The sequence below is a fragment of the Stenella coeruleoalba genome, assembly GCF_951394435.1.
Source record: "Stenella coeruleoalba genome assembly, chromosome: 9".
NCBI classification, from domain to species: Eukaryota; Metazoa; Chordata; class Mammalia; order Artiodactyla; family Delphinidae; genus Stenella; species Stenella coeruleoalba.
This window is the reverse complement of record NC_137155.1, coordinates 2,739,739-2,756,064: the sequence shown is the minus strand read 5'-3', so window position 1 is coordinate 2,756,064 and position 16,326 is coordinate 2,739,739. Positions and strand designations below refer to the sequence as shown.

At 53.9% G+C, this 16,326-nt stretch overlaps 1 protein-coding gene across 8 annotated transcripts in view; it reads left to right on the top strand.

The window, feature by feature from the left end:
* COBL (cordon-bleu WH2 repeat protein) overlaps positions 1–16,027 on the top strand; it is a 260,810-nt gene extending 244,783 nt beyond the window's left edge. For 7 of the 8 annotated variants that reach the window (XM_079932335.1, XM_079932339.1, XM_079932333.1 and 4 more), the window contains 3 exons: positions 1,220–3,069; positions 3,959–4,078; positions 4,772–5,256. In XM_079932335.1, the coding sequence (XP_079788461.1) occupies positions 1,220–3,069; positions 3,959–4,078; positions 4,772–5,188 (2,387 nt within the window). In that variant the 3' untranslated portion in view covers positions 5,189–5,256. Of the gene's footprint in view, positions 1–1,219; positions 3,070–3,958; positions 4,079–4,771; positions 5,257–14,775 lie in introns of those variants that run through there. The other variant, XM_079932337.1, reaches the window with a different exon arrangement.
* The last annotated feature ends 299 nt before the right edge of the window (positions 16,028–16,326 follow it).

Here is a 16,326-nt window from a genome sequence, read left to right as displayed (position 1 = left end):
GCGGGCTCCTGCTTGGACCTTTGCCCTGTGTGGCCGGCGCTCTGAGGGTTATCTTCTCTGGCTGAACTTTATCGCATCACACGGGGAAGATGTCTGCAGAGGGAACGCAGCTCCGTGTGAGGAAGGCCCGGACTGGGGGCTGAGCACATAGGTGAGCACAGCTCCCTGGAGGGGACCTTGCATCTGGGCTGCTGAACAGTCCCGAGGAAACGTCTGAGCAGCTGCTTAAAACCTCCTCTGAGTAATACTGATTTTGCACATTAAAAAGTCTTCCATACACATGAACAGAAAAAAAGTTCTCCAGTCCTCAAATGAGTTAGGGAAACACTGGGTGCCACACAGGCAAACAGGGCTGTTTATTAAACCTCCAACCCTGTTACTTGCTAATATGGGGGCTGACTTTCAAAGGGAAACGCAGAACACAGCGTGTTGACAGGGACCCCTCTTAGAGCGGGGCATCCCACAGCACTGCGATTCTGTGCATATATCGGAGAAATAATAGTGTAAGGCCGAAGCAGATGCAAATCAGCTCAGTCAAAACTGGAAATCTTTCAAACGAAGGCACAGAGTGAAAACCAACTAGGAAGTAGATATTGGCTGTGCCCTCAAAGAAAACAAAACAAGAAGAAGGAGACAGACTCCAGAGCTGGCCCGGAGTTTTGTCTGACTTGCTTTTCAGTGTTCCGTCCTCAGATGGGGCTGACAGGGCTGAGAAACCTTCATCGGCCTTAGCGTGTCCTCTGGCTCTGCCCGCAGGGCTCACTGCGTCCTTTAGGGCTAATTCTGATGGGCTCGGGGCTCAGTCATCTGCCTCTTAATAAGCAAAGCAAGATCAAGTTGTCCCATAGACTTTGTGGTGCTCCTGGTGAACAAGAGTAAAAGGTGAAAGTCAAAACCCCCCAGTCCACCTTCCCACCCTGCCCTGAGGTGGTGTATATGGAGGGCTTGGACTTAGAGATCAGTCTGTAAGTGAAGATACCGGCAAAATGTCGTATGATACCTCAAGGCGTCACAGATCGGCAGACAGGTCCTCTGTTGAGTCATGCAAGCTGAGACTGCTTCCAGGCATGTGTAGATGACAACCCAAGATGACACGTTAAATAACTTACACCAGAGGCACCCCAGAGAAATCAAAGTCGGGGTGCAATTTCACTGAATAAGGGGCACAGGAGTTGTCCGAGTGGTGCCCACCCGTGACCTGTGTTGTGCTTCTTTGCAGAGATCGAAGAAAGCTATGAAACCGACTCGAGCTTCCTCACCAACTGCATACACAGCATGTCCGGTCGCTGCCCGCAAGGCACCATCATCCCCGACGGCGATACCGAGGCAATCCCGGTGACATTCATAGGGGAGGTTCTCGATGATCCCGTGGACTCGGTGGCATTTACCAACAGAAACAACAACGCTGGCTCTTTCGATGCTGGGAGCACAGCCAGCAAGAAGGCCCAGCTGCCACCGTGCCAGGCCGAGCACAGCCAGCAGCACGGGCAGAGGCGGGCGGCGGGGCCTGGCTCACCGGCTCCTTCCCAGGACCCTGGGAGAGAAGTCATAGCGGCCTCGACCAGCACCTGGAAGGATGTGACTCCCAGTAAAATGGCGCCCAAGGCAACTTCTGCTTCAGCGCTTCACACGCACGACCTGAATGCGAAGGAGGAACGCAAGGTGGCCGGCTCTGCTCATGGCGGGAGGACCCTGGCCACCAGGAGGGTGAGCGCGCAGCCAGGGAAGGAGAAGGAAGGAGATGATAAAAGTGACGTCTGGACACTACCGCCGTGGTTTCGAGACCAACACCCAGGGGGGAGTTACGGGCTTAAATATGGCCTCACAACGTATAAAATCGTCCCTCCAAAGTCAGAGATGAAATGTTATGACCGGGGGGCATCCCTCTCCACGGGTGCCATCGAGATCGACGAGCTGGGGAACCTGGTGAGTCCCCACACGAACGCCGGCAGGACCATAGTCCCGACGCCACCCGCTCTGGAAGCAGAAGCCCCGCCCATCGGAAAAGTCAAAGAGTTCTGGAGGTCCGACTCTATAGAAAAACACTCTGGCCGGCCCGCAGAGGGGGCCAAGAGGACCTCTACCCCCACCACGCCCACGAATCCGCAACCTCAAGAAAGCAGACTCAGAGCGGAGCCCACTTCCCCAGACCCCAAAGCGACATTGCCCCGGCCCCGGTCCCCCAACCCAGAAGATGGGAGACCTCTGGAGGAGGGCAGAAGCTGGCCGCTCCCAGCAGCTGCTTGTCCCCTGAAAGTTCCAGCAGCTAACACCGCAGAAGTCCCGTTTCTCAAGCCTCAGAGAAGAACATCCAGCCAGTACGTGGCCTCTGCCATTGCCAAGCGGATAGGGACCCCGAAAGCCCACACTGACGTGGGGAGGAAGCCTGGGAATGCCCAGAAGACATGTGAAGAGCCAGACCCACCTGGACGACCTCCCATGGTGAAGGATGGTACCACCCCCAGCCTGTACCCAGAGACAGGCGCGCGTCACAGTGGGGACAGATCGGCAGCAGGAGCGCATCCCGGAGGGCAAATCAGCAGCCCTTATGGGAAGCTGTCTACTCAAAACGGTCCCACTGGCATCCACAGAACTTCCCATGGACCACTCATCACAGCTGCCCAGAGGGGTCAGGCTTCCGTGGGACAGAGCTGTGGTCTCAGTGGAAAGCAAAGCCCAGGGAAACACAGGACCAGCTCGTCATCTGATCCCAAGTGCCAGCCGGCCGGCACGAGCCCCCCACCCGCTCGCTCGGGAGGTGATCCGACTCCAGGCAGTGCCCTGGTGAATGGCTCCAGGTGGGTCTCCGTCCACAAAGAGCCTCTCCACTCTCCGAGAGTGTCTGATACAAGTAGCCACGCTGGACAGGAGCCCCCTGAATGGGAGGAAAAGCCGGGTTTGTCAAGCACAGATGTACCTGAAGCCGATGGTACCCTGCCAGCCAGTATCTTTGGGCCAAAGAAGAAATTCAGACCCGTGGTCCAGAGGCCAGCCCCGAAAGACACATCCCTGCACAGCGCCCTGATGGAGGCCATCCACTCGGCGGGAGGGAAGGACAGGCTTCGCAAGGTGAAGTCATCAGCGGGCTCCTGCCTCAGGGATGGGCCCTTCCCCACAGCCACCCAGACACAGACTTTAAGGTGGCATCGGAGGAGGGAGTGCCGGGCTGGGGATGCGGGTGAATGCACAGGTTTAATTTTACCTGGATTTCTGTCTCCTTGCCTACAGAGTTGTTTGAATAGAACCATTAAGGGGCCAAAACTGATGGGTTTGGGCTCGTCCACACTGCCTTTAAGGCTCTTGACTGCCCTGGGGAAAGATGTCGCCAGTACATGGCCCTTGCCTGGTCGCAGGGGAGTGGAGAGGAGGCGGGTGGGGCAGGGGGAATCATCCACAACTCGTCCTTGAGCCTGGAGGGGCAGATGGAGGGTCAGGCTGGGATCCCCGTCACCCTGCGTTTTCAGCAGTGCTGGGCTGTCATTCTCCAGTAACCTTGGGGACAGTTTTATCACACCTGCCCCCACGTAGGCATTTATCATCCTGCAAATGTTATTTAATAGCTACACCAACACGGATGATTGGGAACTGTGTCCTCCATTTTGCCCTTGAGAAAACTGGGGGTCACCCTGCCAGCTAGTGGGGACCCAGGCCCCTCATCCAGGTCTGCAGGACTTCAAGGCACATATCTGCTCAGGAAAGCTAGGACCGGTAACAGGAGGGATAGGACATTCAGGGGCGATCATCCTGTGCTACCCCACATAGATCACCTTTGATTTTTGTATAGTGTGAGCTCAATCCAGAATCTCAACCTGATAATTTTACCTTCTAACAGACAGAGACTGTGAAACTGACCCTGTAGGTCTGAACTGATAACTGTGGTTTTTCTCTGCACTACCTACCGTCAGCATTCCCCCATCTCCTGAGTGACATGTGTTGACATCGTTAATAAATATTCTAGACTCCGGAACCCGGCTCAGAGGGAGGTCTGAAGAAACCGTCCTACACAGAGACAGACAGCGAGCGCTCAGCCCTGCTGGCAGCCATCCGTGGGCACAGCGGCACCTGCAGCCTGAGGAAGGTAAGAGGGGCCTCCACAGCTGCCCCCCCCGCAGTGATCCCGGGGATGCTGCAACAGCCAGGGCAACCCCCGATTGTGTAAGCGATGCTAAGTCATCATCGGAGTAACCAGACCAACCGCAGGAGAGGCATTGAGGGGCCGCCCCTGCACAGAAACTCTCCCTCTCTCTCCCAGACGAGTAAGTCCTCCCTGCATATGTAGCTCTGTGCACTTCCCCAAATTCCGGGACGCTGAGCCTGGCTTCAGGGCTTAGATCACCCAGCAGTGGGAGGCGGCAGCGTCTCAACTCAGGGATGGAGTTGCTGGTCTGGCACAGCTGCAGGACCACCTGGACTGGAGCTCGGGGACAGAGGGTCATCCAGCTTCCAGAGCCAGAAGCCAAGGAAAAGCGGAACGGACACCTTCTCTTCCGTGTTTGGAGGAGGGGTCATCCGCATTGGTTGGTCGTTGGTGTGTGGCCTTGGGGTCTGTCCAGACACGCCACGATGAGGCAGGAGGGCAGGGGTCTCAGTAGGACCAGACTGACAGCCCTCCTCCCTGCCATCAGTCACTGCCACCACCACCCCCGGCCCCCAGGAAAGCCCAGGGATGGGAAGCAGACACGCCCCCTGGGCTGGCTGCACGGTCAGATACCCTGTGCCGCCTCTTGGAAAGGACATTTGGGACACTGTCATTTAACCGTCTCGTTGCTAGGTGACGTCCTCCGCCTCTGAGGAGCTCCAGAGCCTCCGCGATGCCATGCTGTCTGCACATGGGGCAGAACCCCCAGGGCTAGAAGACCTTGGGATCCAGTCCCCACCCGCCCTGCCGCCGCCATCGCCCCCATCCCCTCCAGTCACCCAGGCTCCCACCGCATCCCGGACGGCGTCCAGGTCCAGCTCGGGCCCCCTCAGCAACCCGGTGGACGCCAGGCAGGCCTTGATGGACGCCATCCGCTCAGGCACAGGGGCCGCGCGGTTGAGAAAGGTGAGGATGCGTGACTGCGCGTGCGCGCTCCCGTGGGTGAGAGGACAGGAGAAGAATGCCCCTGCGCAGACGCGCCCTCAGCGTGGTGGGAAGTCATGCCAAACTCGCTCCTGGGATGCAGCGAGGGCTCCAGTGCACTCCTAACCCCTGAGCGCGGTTCCACCACCCACGGCTGCCTGTGATCCAGGACGGCCACCTGTGACGCATCCTGAAGGGCCTGCACCACGCTCATGGCCTTCGGCCGGGGTCCAGGCGACAGCATGATTGGTTAATTAGTTCATCGTTCTCTCTTTCCTTCTTTCTTTCGGAATTTATTTTTCTTTTGCCAGCATACATTTTGAACATTATTGCATGTGGCGTCTCTTGGGCAGAGCACCCGCTTCTGGTTTTTCTACAGCTTCTCCTCTATCTGGTCTCACGCTGGTCTGTACACTTATGCCCACCTAGTCCCCGAAAGCAGTGGAATTTGTGGCGCCCAAAGTAGGATTCCCAAATTGAAAGGGCCTTTGGGCCGGATGGATTTTGAGATCTCCTTTAACTCCAGAATGATGCTGTGCATGGACTGACCCTCTCTTCCTGCCTGTTTCTAGTGGGTGGAGGAGTCAGGCTAATAATAGGGAAGTGGTGACAGGTATTATTTTCTGAGAGATTATGTCCAGACCCTAAGCTTAAGTTCTCACACGTACCTGAAGAGGTCAGTACTAAGATTATCCTCATTTTACACAGAAAGTGAATGAGGCTCAGAAAACAGGAGTAACTTGCCCTTGTTCACATAGGGCTGGACCCAGACAGGGGTCAGTCTGGGCACAGAATGGCCACTCTGCACTGCTCTGCAAGAGAGCAGCTGGCCCACGAGACTGCTGGGCCACTTCCACAGAGGGCGGCAGGCTTTGCTGAAGAGGTTTCCCACCCAGGAGCCTAGGGCCTAGAAGGTAGTCCTCGCTGAAGCCGGGACGCCCAGCGGTGCCACCCTGGGCAGGAGCGGTCTGAACACCACTGACTGGGAGCGTTCCTGGGGCCACGGCCACGGCTCCCGGGTCAGCCCCAGAGCGTGTCCGTGTGATGGAGAGGCATCAATCTGTGTGCTGTGGCCCCGACGGGGACCCAAGACATCACGTAGGGAGGATGCTGAGGGCAATTCATCACGGAAAGCACAGCCCAGCCTCAGGATGCTGGGAAAAGGAAGTGTGCTTAACCACGTGGCACTGGATGGCGGCCAGTTTCGCACTTTCTCCTCTGGATGGGGGGGCGAGGGGAGGGCAGTTAAAAATTATGGAGGGCTTTTGGGTTTTCTTTACTTGTTTTTTCATTTCTGTAGAATTTATATATTTATGAACTTAGAACGTTTATTACATAGAATGAGGGAAAGGTGAAGAAATTGGGGTGCATGGCTAAATAAGTGTCCTAATAAATGGACCATGTGGATTCTGATGAAGACAGCTCTGGAATTCAACCCTGAGACAACCTCTTTCCTCCAAGCACATTGCAATATCAATTGAAAGGAAGTGCCTGTCCTCCGGTCAGAACGGCCATCATCAAAAAGTCTACAAATAATGAAAGCTGGAGAAGGTGGGAATGTAAATTGGTGCAGCCACTATGGGGAACAGTACGGAGGTTCCTTAAAAAACTAAAAATAGAGTTACCATGTAATCCTGCAATCCCTCTCCTGGGCACATATCTGGAGAAAACTCTAATTTGAGAAGATACGTGCACCCCAGTGTTCATTGCAGCACTACTTACAATAGCCAGGACATGGAAACAACCTAAATGTCCATCGACAGATGAATGGATAAAGAAGATGTGGTACATATATACAATGGAATATTACTCGGCCATAAAAAAGAACAAAATAATGCCATTTGCAGCAACATGGATGGACCTAGAGATTACCATACTGAGTGAAGTAAGTCAGACAGAGAAAGACAAACATCATATGATATCATCTATATGTGGAATCTGAAAAAAATGATACAAATGAACTTATTTATGAAACAGAAACAGACTCTTGACATAGAAAACAAACTCATGGTGCCAAAGGGGAAAGATTGGGGGAGGATAAATTAGGAATTTGGTATTAACAGTTACACACTACCATATATTAAATAGATAATCAATAAGGACCTACTGTATAGCCCAGGGAACTCTACTCAATATCTTGTAATAACCTGTAGTGGAAAAGAACCTGAAAAAGAATACCTGTATAGTATAGATATACATGCATCCATATTTAACGGAATCCCTTGGCTGTACTCCTGAAACTAACACAGTATTGTAAATCAACTACAGTTCAGTTAAAAAAAAAAGAAGAAAAAGAAAGGACGTGTCGGTCGTTCTCAGAGAATCCAAGGCAGCACAGCCGGTTATCAACCTCGATGGTCTGGCTGGTCTGAGGGGACGATTTTGAGTCTCTAAAACACTGTTTCAAAGTGAGAACCACAGGACATCTACATGCTGAGTCAGATTTTCAGGGCTTTGAGCCTACTCCTCTGCAATTTTCTAGTATTTATCAAGGCACTTTACTTTGAGGTTTGAGATAATTATCCATGTCCTTTGAGCTTTTGATGCAGTTTGAGTAATGCTGACTGTAATTATATGAAGGCTGTACTCATTTCTCGTATACATCATCTCACTGGCTGGTTTGGGGTCATTTCAAATAGCTGTTACTCTGTCCACCTCGCAGGAGTCACGTGGATCAGGGGCCCAGAGAGAAAAGCCTGCCTGGGCTTGCACAACGGGGGAGAGGCCACCACTGCAACCTTGAACCTCAGGCTTTCTCTCTCTTAGAACGTGTGCCCATGCCTTCCAGAAAATAATTTTAAAAAACAAGTTTGGGAACTGTCCAAAGGAGCAGAGGAAGCTGTTTGTGCCCCAAGAAAGAAAGTGGGGAGAAACACAAGGACAGTGGTAGGAAGGGCCGGGACCTGCTGGCCAGTGGGTGGCGGGCCACAGACGTGTGTGTGTGTGTGTGTGTGTGTGTGTGTGTGTGTGTGTGTATCCACACAGCGGGCAGCGCGGCCCTGGCAGTGCCTGCAGGAAAGGTCCGGGGGGCTGAGGCCAGGCCGTTGCTCATCCGGATCTCAGCTTTGTGGCGGCAGCTTCACATGGCAGGTCAAAAGCCCACGTTTGGACTGTTTCTTGGATTAATCTAAGTGTTGGGACCTGCGTTACCCATCCTGGCAACGGTGAGGCAGTGAGTCTGGCGCGTCTGAGGTTTCGATGCCCTTGGGCTGTAAGCTGGGCCCGAGTGAGCACGATGAGGGTGCCCTGGGAGACCCTGTCGCTTTGTCTACCCAATGCACCACATCTTACCTAGAGGCCTAAGGGCTGAGCGACAGGACTGTGTCACTGCTCTACACAGCGACCCAGACCCCCTCCCCTCCCCCCTGCTTACACTCTGCGTCTCAGGGCCACGTAAAACCTGCCGAAGGACACGTGACTTCGGAGGCCAGGACCTGGACCTTCCACCCAGAAGCCTCAGCTCAGCCTCCATCAGGGACACCCAGGTGCGGCCAGGCCAGCGTCACCTGGAACCTGGAGGTGTGCACCTGACCTCGTTTTCGACTGCCTCGCCCTCCCTATTGGTGTGGAACAGCAGACCTGTGACACCAGGGGACACACGTGCGATCCGGGTGACCAGGGCCAACTGTGCCTTCCCTGAGGAGTCTCGTTAGGCGGCCCTTGTCTGCGGGGCCCTGGCCGTGGATGTCTCCGTGGCTTCGCAGCAGATGCAGCTTGGGGTGTGTTACGGCGTCTGCACCTCGAGTCGCTTGAGCTTTGCCTCTGTAGCTTTCTTTCACCTTTTGGGCTTTTAAAGCTGCATCACCTCAAGGAAAGGGAGCGAAGTGTGGGACTCCTGGATCCCAGCAGTGTGGGCTGCGCTGTCTGTGGATCCTCAACACGAGCAGAGGCCCCTTCATCCTTGGTGTTCAGTGACGCTCCGGGATGCGTGTAGCCAGGATAGCGTCCCGGACTGCGGGGTGTTCCCGGCTCTCCCGGGGGGCGTGAGGGGCTGCAGTGCGTGAGTCCTCCAGGCATCTTCCTCCAGGAGAAGCAGGGCGTCCGGCTGTCCCGGGAGAGCTGGCAGAGGTGAGGGACTCTCGCTGCTAAGGCGGGCACAGTTACTCACCCTTCCCTGAACACACACGTTTTGCGTCGGTGACGATGCTGCTTATGATTAAAGACCAGAGGGTCGATTTGATGTAGGAGGAATCATCACCTTAAAAGTGAGTTGGCCGCTTTTCAGGGCGATTGGAAGTCTGTTTGCCTCCCTCCACAGTGCGAATTGAACGCCCCGCCTCTGTGTTTGCGGTGGTCAGAGACTTTGCCCACTCTGTGTCTTCCGTCCAGCCCCAGATAACAGCATCCTCAGCTCTGCTCTGTCTGCTGCCCCTTCCGCAGTGGACACTGCCCTCCCTTGCTGGGGGCAGGGCTCAAACGGACCCCAGAATCCGCTTCTGCCTTCCACTCCATCCTGCATTCTTATTCATGGCGAAACTGTGTGCGTTGGACAGCCTTTGTCGGTCTGTGTTAAATGCATTGTTTCAGAGGGCCTGGAATGGACACCAAGTGCCCTTTAATCCGTGTTTATATTTAACACATTCACACGTCCGGCCATTCATTTCGCAAGCATTTCCTGAGAACCCACCAGGGTCCAGGGACTGTGGTAGCTGCTTGAGATGGAGAGATGAATGAAGCATTGTCTGCGCCCCCTGGGGACTCTCAGCCAGGAGAGGAAGAAGGGATTGGGGGTTTGTCCTTGGCCTTAGGGACATCTCACAGAGTTAGAGACCTGGTGAAAGCCCCAAGACCTTTTCCTCATGTGTCCTAGCTTCGCTCCGAGGAGGGCAGAGAGCAAGCATCTCCTGTGTCCAGACCTTCCTGGACTGAAAGTCTGCAGCTTCCATTCCACAGATGGGAAAGGGGGGCACAGATGTCCTGAGGGCCTCGTCCTGGCCGTAACTAGGTCAGTGCCGCTGCCCAGCCAGACTCCGCGTCAGCCCGGCACGGGCGGACGCCTCTGGGAAATGCCTCATTAAGCCCCATGGTGGGCACGCCGCGGCTGGGCCCTCCCAGGTGTACGTTTTCCCACCACAGGAATTAACTGATTCAGATCACACGTGTGTCCCGGCGCTTGGCCTTGGCAGGAGACCCTGTGAGAAGTGATTAGACACGTGACACCATCGCCATCAAAGCCCAGGGAGCCCCTGAGCCAGGACAGAAAAGAGCTGCAGCAGCGACTCTAGGCCATGCTGGGCTCGGCAACGCACAGTGTAGACCTTTGATGTGTTTCAGTGAAGTTGGGGGAGTTCAGAGGCACAGACGGGTTATTTCTGTCTTTGCTGCCTGTGACCATCCTGCCTATACAGACCTTCCATGTGACCTGTTTTTCCTGCAGGTGGAAACCAGGGATGCCTGTCACCACTGCAGTGACCCCTCAGGGCCCTCATGGGTGCAGTTCCCTATTCCTGGAAGGAAAACGTTTCACCTCCTAGTGTTACCAGCTAATCCCCAGTCGTCCTGCATGTTCCTGGATTAACCTCAAGCCCCCAGAAAGTCTCCCCCAGCCCCCAGGCTGGAGGAGGTTCCCCAACAGAGCATCACCTCCTTTTCCCCCATAACCACATCTCAGCCCAATTTCAGCAGTGATCTGTGTAACTCCTGTGTGGGCTTTGCCCTCCTGCCACACCGTGAGCTCCGGCAGGTCCCAGCGCCTTGCACAGCCCCAGACACAGAGTGGGTGCTCAGTAACTATCTTTTGGGGGAAGGGAGAGAGGGCGCCCATTCTTTGCCACCATATTGCCTGGCTCTCCAGACCAGTGGCCGAGTGCAACTTGGGGTCCCCGTGCTCAGAACTCGTCTATTTCATAAGCGTGATAAACTTGCCAAGAATCCACTTCACACTGTAAGAAACCACCTTCTTTTCCTTTGCAGAATAAGGTAAGTTCCGGACATCTCCAGTCTTCTGCCAACGGTCCCACTCCCGTTCTGCAAAGCTGGCTGACAGCTGCATGGCTGGGTCCCCTGGGAGTCCGTTAGCCGCCGCCCCCCCCCAGGAACTCATCTGTCTGGGTGGAAAAAAGGGACCTGAAACAGAGAATCCTGTCGCTCCCTGACAACTTCTTTCCTTCCCCTGGACACCAGCCCTCTGTCACCACTGTTCATTTTACCTTTTTCCATATAAACATCATCTTCCTTGGCAGGTGGGGAAACAGAATTAAACTTGGATATTTTTACAGCTTTCTGACTTGGCCTCAAACTGCAAGCTTTGTCCCTTCATTGATTTTCTTCTTGTCCAACCAAAATAAGAAAGAATCTTTCAGGAAGCTTGAAACCTTTGGGATGCCAGGAACCCTTCCAGTGTTTTTCTTCCAAGCTGCGCCTTGCAGCACGCCCTCCTCCCCCGGGGGGTGCCCTCTGTCCTCCTTGCCCACCTGAATTTGGTCACACCCATCCCGGGGCAGGTCCACTGGTCCCTTACCAGTGTGGCTTTAAGCTTGGGTTGACACTAATGGCCATCAGTGTGGTTTATGCTACCTTGTGGCCAATTCCATCACCAAGCTGTCTTTGTTGAATTGTCCAAGTCAGAGCTTTTTAAGGCTGTCCTTCTTCAGTTCCCTTCTTGACACCAAAGTTTAGGAGTTCTCCTTTTCCTTCCTAGATATTTTCTTAGTTTACTGAGAACTTTTACAATCTGCATGCAGCCATCGTTGTTGCTATTAGTGGTGATGAGAGCACCTTCTAGGTCTCAACCAGCCAGGGATTCAAATAGCCCCCAGCCCGGGTCTTCTGCACCAGCGACACGCAGGCTAGAGTGAAGCAGGCTCACTGCCAGGAGAGCAGGTGATGTCCAGCCCCTGCTTCCTTCACTCGCCTGCCCTGTAGCTCCCCTCACTGGGTCACAGTCCCACCTACTACCCCTCTGTGTCCTGGGAAGTTTACCTTAGCAACTTGGAACCGCCTTCTGAAAGTGGCTTCTCCCAGTCGGGCCAGGCTTTAGGTGACCAAGGCGTGCAGGATGTCTCCTGCCTCACCCCCAAACCTCCGTTCAGTTGTCATCTCATCCCGGCCACCAGGACGCTGGTGCTGGGATGAGACGAAGTGATGGTGGTGCTGGTGACAACGCAACGAGGTATACCTCGAGCCTCACCGGGTGGGTCTGTAGTGCAAATCCCATCATCCCCATTTACCGGGGAAGGAGGGGGCACCCGCTGCCTGAGACTCGCCCAGCCCAGATGCAGAGTCAGTGTATCCATACAATGAATTACTACCCAGCAATGAAAGGAATGTACACGCAACAACATCGATGAATGGCAAAATAATTCTGCTGAGTGAAAGAAGCCAGGCCAAAAATAAAGCCAGACCAAAAAATAAATAAATATATGTCAAAACATATCAAGTTTTACACTTTAAATGTGTGCAGTTTATCATGTATCAATTAATTTGTTAAAACAATAACAGTAAAGATACCTTTTAAAAATCCCTCCCCCTCCCATGGACCCGACCCCACCACTGCCTAGCTCTGCTTCCCTTCACTGTAGCTTCCAGATGTCCTGCCCACTTGTGCTGCTCCATTTCCCCAGCACCCATCCCCCACCGGCCTCCTCCTGGCCGCTCTCAGAACCGCCCTCGTCAAGGTCACAATGCTGCTAGTACCCTTGGATGCAAGAATAGCGCCCTTTATTCTCCTGACCCTTTTCAGAGGTCAGGAAATGGGATAAACGTACTGTTAACAGGATACTGGCTGCATTTTCCAATAACAGGCTCAATCTGTTCTTCTCGGCCCAACACACACACTCTTCTCCCCGTGTCTTGGACATTCTGTAGCAAACTGATTTTGCTTTTCCAAACTGACAATTAAAATCTTTGTTTTGAAGTTAGAGGTGGCTCACTTCTCAAGGTGTCTAGGGTTTGAAGAAAAACCCATTGAAAACGTAACTAACATAATGTTCAAACATAAGCTCATCTGTGTTTCCCACCCTTGGGGCCCGCTGGTTCCTGTTGCACCGTTTGCTGTCACCACGTGCATCCTTGTGGACGCGCACTCCCCGCGGCTCGGCAAGCGCGCTGCACGTTTCCCCTGCCCCCCTGGCCACGTTCTGAGTCTCCTCTGCCCAAGGCTGCATGCGGCCCTGGAGAGAGTCCCAAGACCCCTTGTCTTCCAAATCTCCTCACTCTCCCGGGCGGACCCTTCACCGTCCAGACCGCTGGCCCCCAATCCCACCCCCATCCTAAGCTGCCCTGTGCATCGGACACGAATCTTCAGTGCCCTCCCTGACGTCCACCGTGTGTGTCCCATGGGCTCCATCCAAATCAGCAGGTCCAGTCTCCTCCCTCCACGCCCCCAAACTCCACATCTCATCCCGTTTCGTTTCTCAGCTGGTGTGGACGCCGCTACAGCCAAGGAGACACTGATGGGCGGGTGTGCTCGTAAGAAACGAGCGGGTGGAACCCTGCAGTCGTGGTCGTGGCCTGGGGCCATGTTCTCTTCTCAGATGAGCCCGCTGGGGACCGCTATTTACTAGTATTTGGTCCAGGCCGAGAGAGCACTCTACACCCCGGTTCTCCCATCTTTATATTGGAGGCAGCACCCACAGTGATAACAACGGCAATAACGCCTCAGTGATTGAGTTGAGCTGAAGTTTTAATGAGATGAGACTCATGGAGGGCTCGAAATGGTACCTGACACGCTGTAAGCGCACAGGAAATATTCCAGGTGGTGTGTGTTGTTGGCGTTATGAGAAATCTGCTTGGGTCCTTGGATGTTCGCTCTGATAACGCACTGAGAAGTAGGACGAGATGCCCAGCTCCCAGCGCCGTTCCAGTTCGAATGTGCTGAGCTCGGTGGAACCACGGTGAGAAACCCAGTGCTCCTTTCACATGGTTTCACGTGAATCTGTCGCTTTTCTTAAAAATGCTGTTCACCTTGGCCTTCAGAGGCATGGAACTGTTTCCTTCAAGATTCGGCCGTCACATTTTCTGCACTTGGGCATCCCAGGAGCGTGCAGGGCTGGGCTCAGAGTGGCAGGGTGAGCTCACGCGTCGAGTGGGCTGGGAACGTGTGGGTTTGCAGTCGCCCCTTGGAGCCGCCCCCACTCACTGGCACCCAGCAAGTCCTGCGCCCGGGGACGGGGTGGGGATGGATGCCGTGGTTCCAGCCCCAGAGTCCCCACACCAGCAGTGACAGACACAGCTGCTGGGAGACCACGGCGGGCGAGGGGGCGATCGGATCTGCCCGCCCAGGACTGGAAGCAGGAATGCCTTCGGCCAAGAGATGGTGTGAACGCTTCTTGAAGAAGGAGTCCTCGTTTTCCAGCAGGAAAGGGGCATCCCCGAAGGAGAAACCCCACATGCAGAGACCAGCCCAGAAGAGGAACGGACCCCTAACAGACTCAGAGACTGGGAGGGAGCTCAGAGAAGGCGGGGGCTGGGGCTGGCTGACGGCTCTGGGAGAAGCTCAGGGACCTGCAGACACATCTTAGACCCTCCAGCAGTTCCCGATGTTTTTTCCTGAAGGCTGTAGCCAGTCACTGAAAGCATTCAGGCATGTTGTTTGTGTTTCTGAGAGTTTTCTCCTTGGGGCTAAACGTTTGATGGGTACAGCGTAAACACTCATTGCGTTGGGAAAGGAATATTGCAGGGAGGGGTTGGCACACAGGTCCTCAGCGCCCAGATACCTGCACCCTGGGCTCCGCCTCACGCCCTGAGTAACTGTGGTTCTTTCTTCACTGCAGGTGCCCTTGCTCGTGTGAATCAGCAACAAGATGCGATCGTGGCAGAAACCCCCCTGCAGGATGCTCTCCACTCACGAGCGCCACCCGGCAAGGGATATAGGGGTCTGGTGGCTTCCTGGTCTCCAGGCCAAAACTCGCCCCGTTGACTTTCAGTCTATATCACGGTTCAAAGGGACGGGGATGCCACTCTGCCACGCGGCTTGTGCCAAGGAAATGTATTTGCCTCTGAATATTTAAAGTTGCCAATAAACTGTTCTTGTTGGCAGGTTAATGAGACTATAAACGCTGGAGCCCAACACACTTAATTACATCGATAGACAAAGTGGAAAGAATCATGCCTTAGACCGATTTTGGACCTTGGAGACTTACCACATGTAGATGGTTAAAACCATTTAGTTGTTGAAAATCTTTCTGAATTCTAGGGAAAATATATAAATCAATTGAAACAATCTGAATGTCATATGCTACTTGATGTAAGAAAAAAGAGTTGGGAGGCCTTTTCAAAGGTGACTTCACTGAGTAATGAAAGTATTGGATCCTTATTCCTCAAACATTTGGGGTGAAAACCTCATGGAGGGTGGCAGACCACGGTCTGTCCAGCTAAGCTATTAAAAATCAACCATGATCGCCCAGAATAACAATCAAACGTGACGTATGAACATGGCAGGTCTGAGTTCTCCTGGGGTGTTGGCTGAGATCAGAAGGACGTTGGAGGGGATGGCAGTGCCCACTTGGAATGCTGTCCCCCGGCAGGCTGTGATGTAGCGCAGCCCTCCCCGACCGAGGGCTGAGCACGGAGCCCGGAGGCTGCCCTAGGAGCCTTAGAAATCCTCCGCGGGGCAGAAGCGTGGATGCCGGGTCTGGATCAGATCAAAATCGTGCTGGTGTTTCACAGTGCGGGTTTGGTCTCCATGCTTGTGCCCGGCAAGTGAATGGCCGCTGTGGGTCACGTGGCAGCCTTCTCATAGCGCACAGCACCCAGTCTCTGGTATTTATCTCAGAGGTCAACTACGGCTGTAGGAAAAGCTCTTTACGAGATGACTAGAAATCAAGAGGAATTCCTGAAATTAAATTTCTGTCTTAATGAAGCAACAGATATGGCGGGATCCTTCGAACGTTTCACGATTTCAGAGCCGGGCGTCACGTAGGACGGAAACTGCTCTGCGTTGTCTGATGAATGCCACTCACCTTCCCCAGGGCGGCCAGGGCATCCAGCCAATCGCTCTCACTGTCTCTACTGTTGGTCTTTTAGTGCCACAAATAAAAGAAAATGAAAGTGTAGCCTTCGTGTGGATTTCATGACTTCAGACCCCAGTTCGTTTAGATACCCTATGCCCCAAACAGAAAGGAGACATTCGTTTATTCAACTGGTACTTAGGACTGCTTGCTACCCTCTCCCGGGCACTTGTTACAGCAGATGCCAAAACAGACGGGAATCCCTGCCTTCGTGGCATTTAAATCGTGGTGGAGGAGACAGACCATAAGCGAAATAAGTGAATAATATACCGAGTATACTTAGGTGCTGGTAAATGATTAGGAGAAAAACATGAA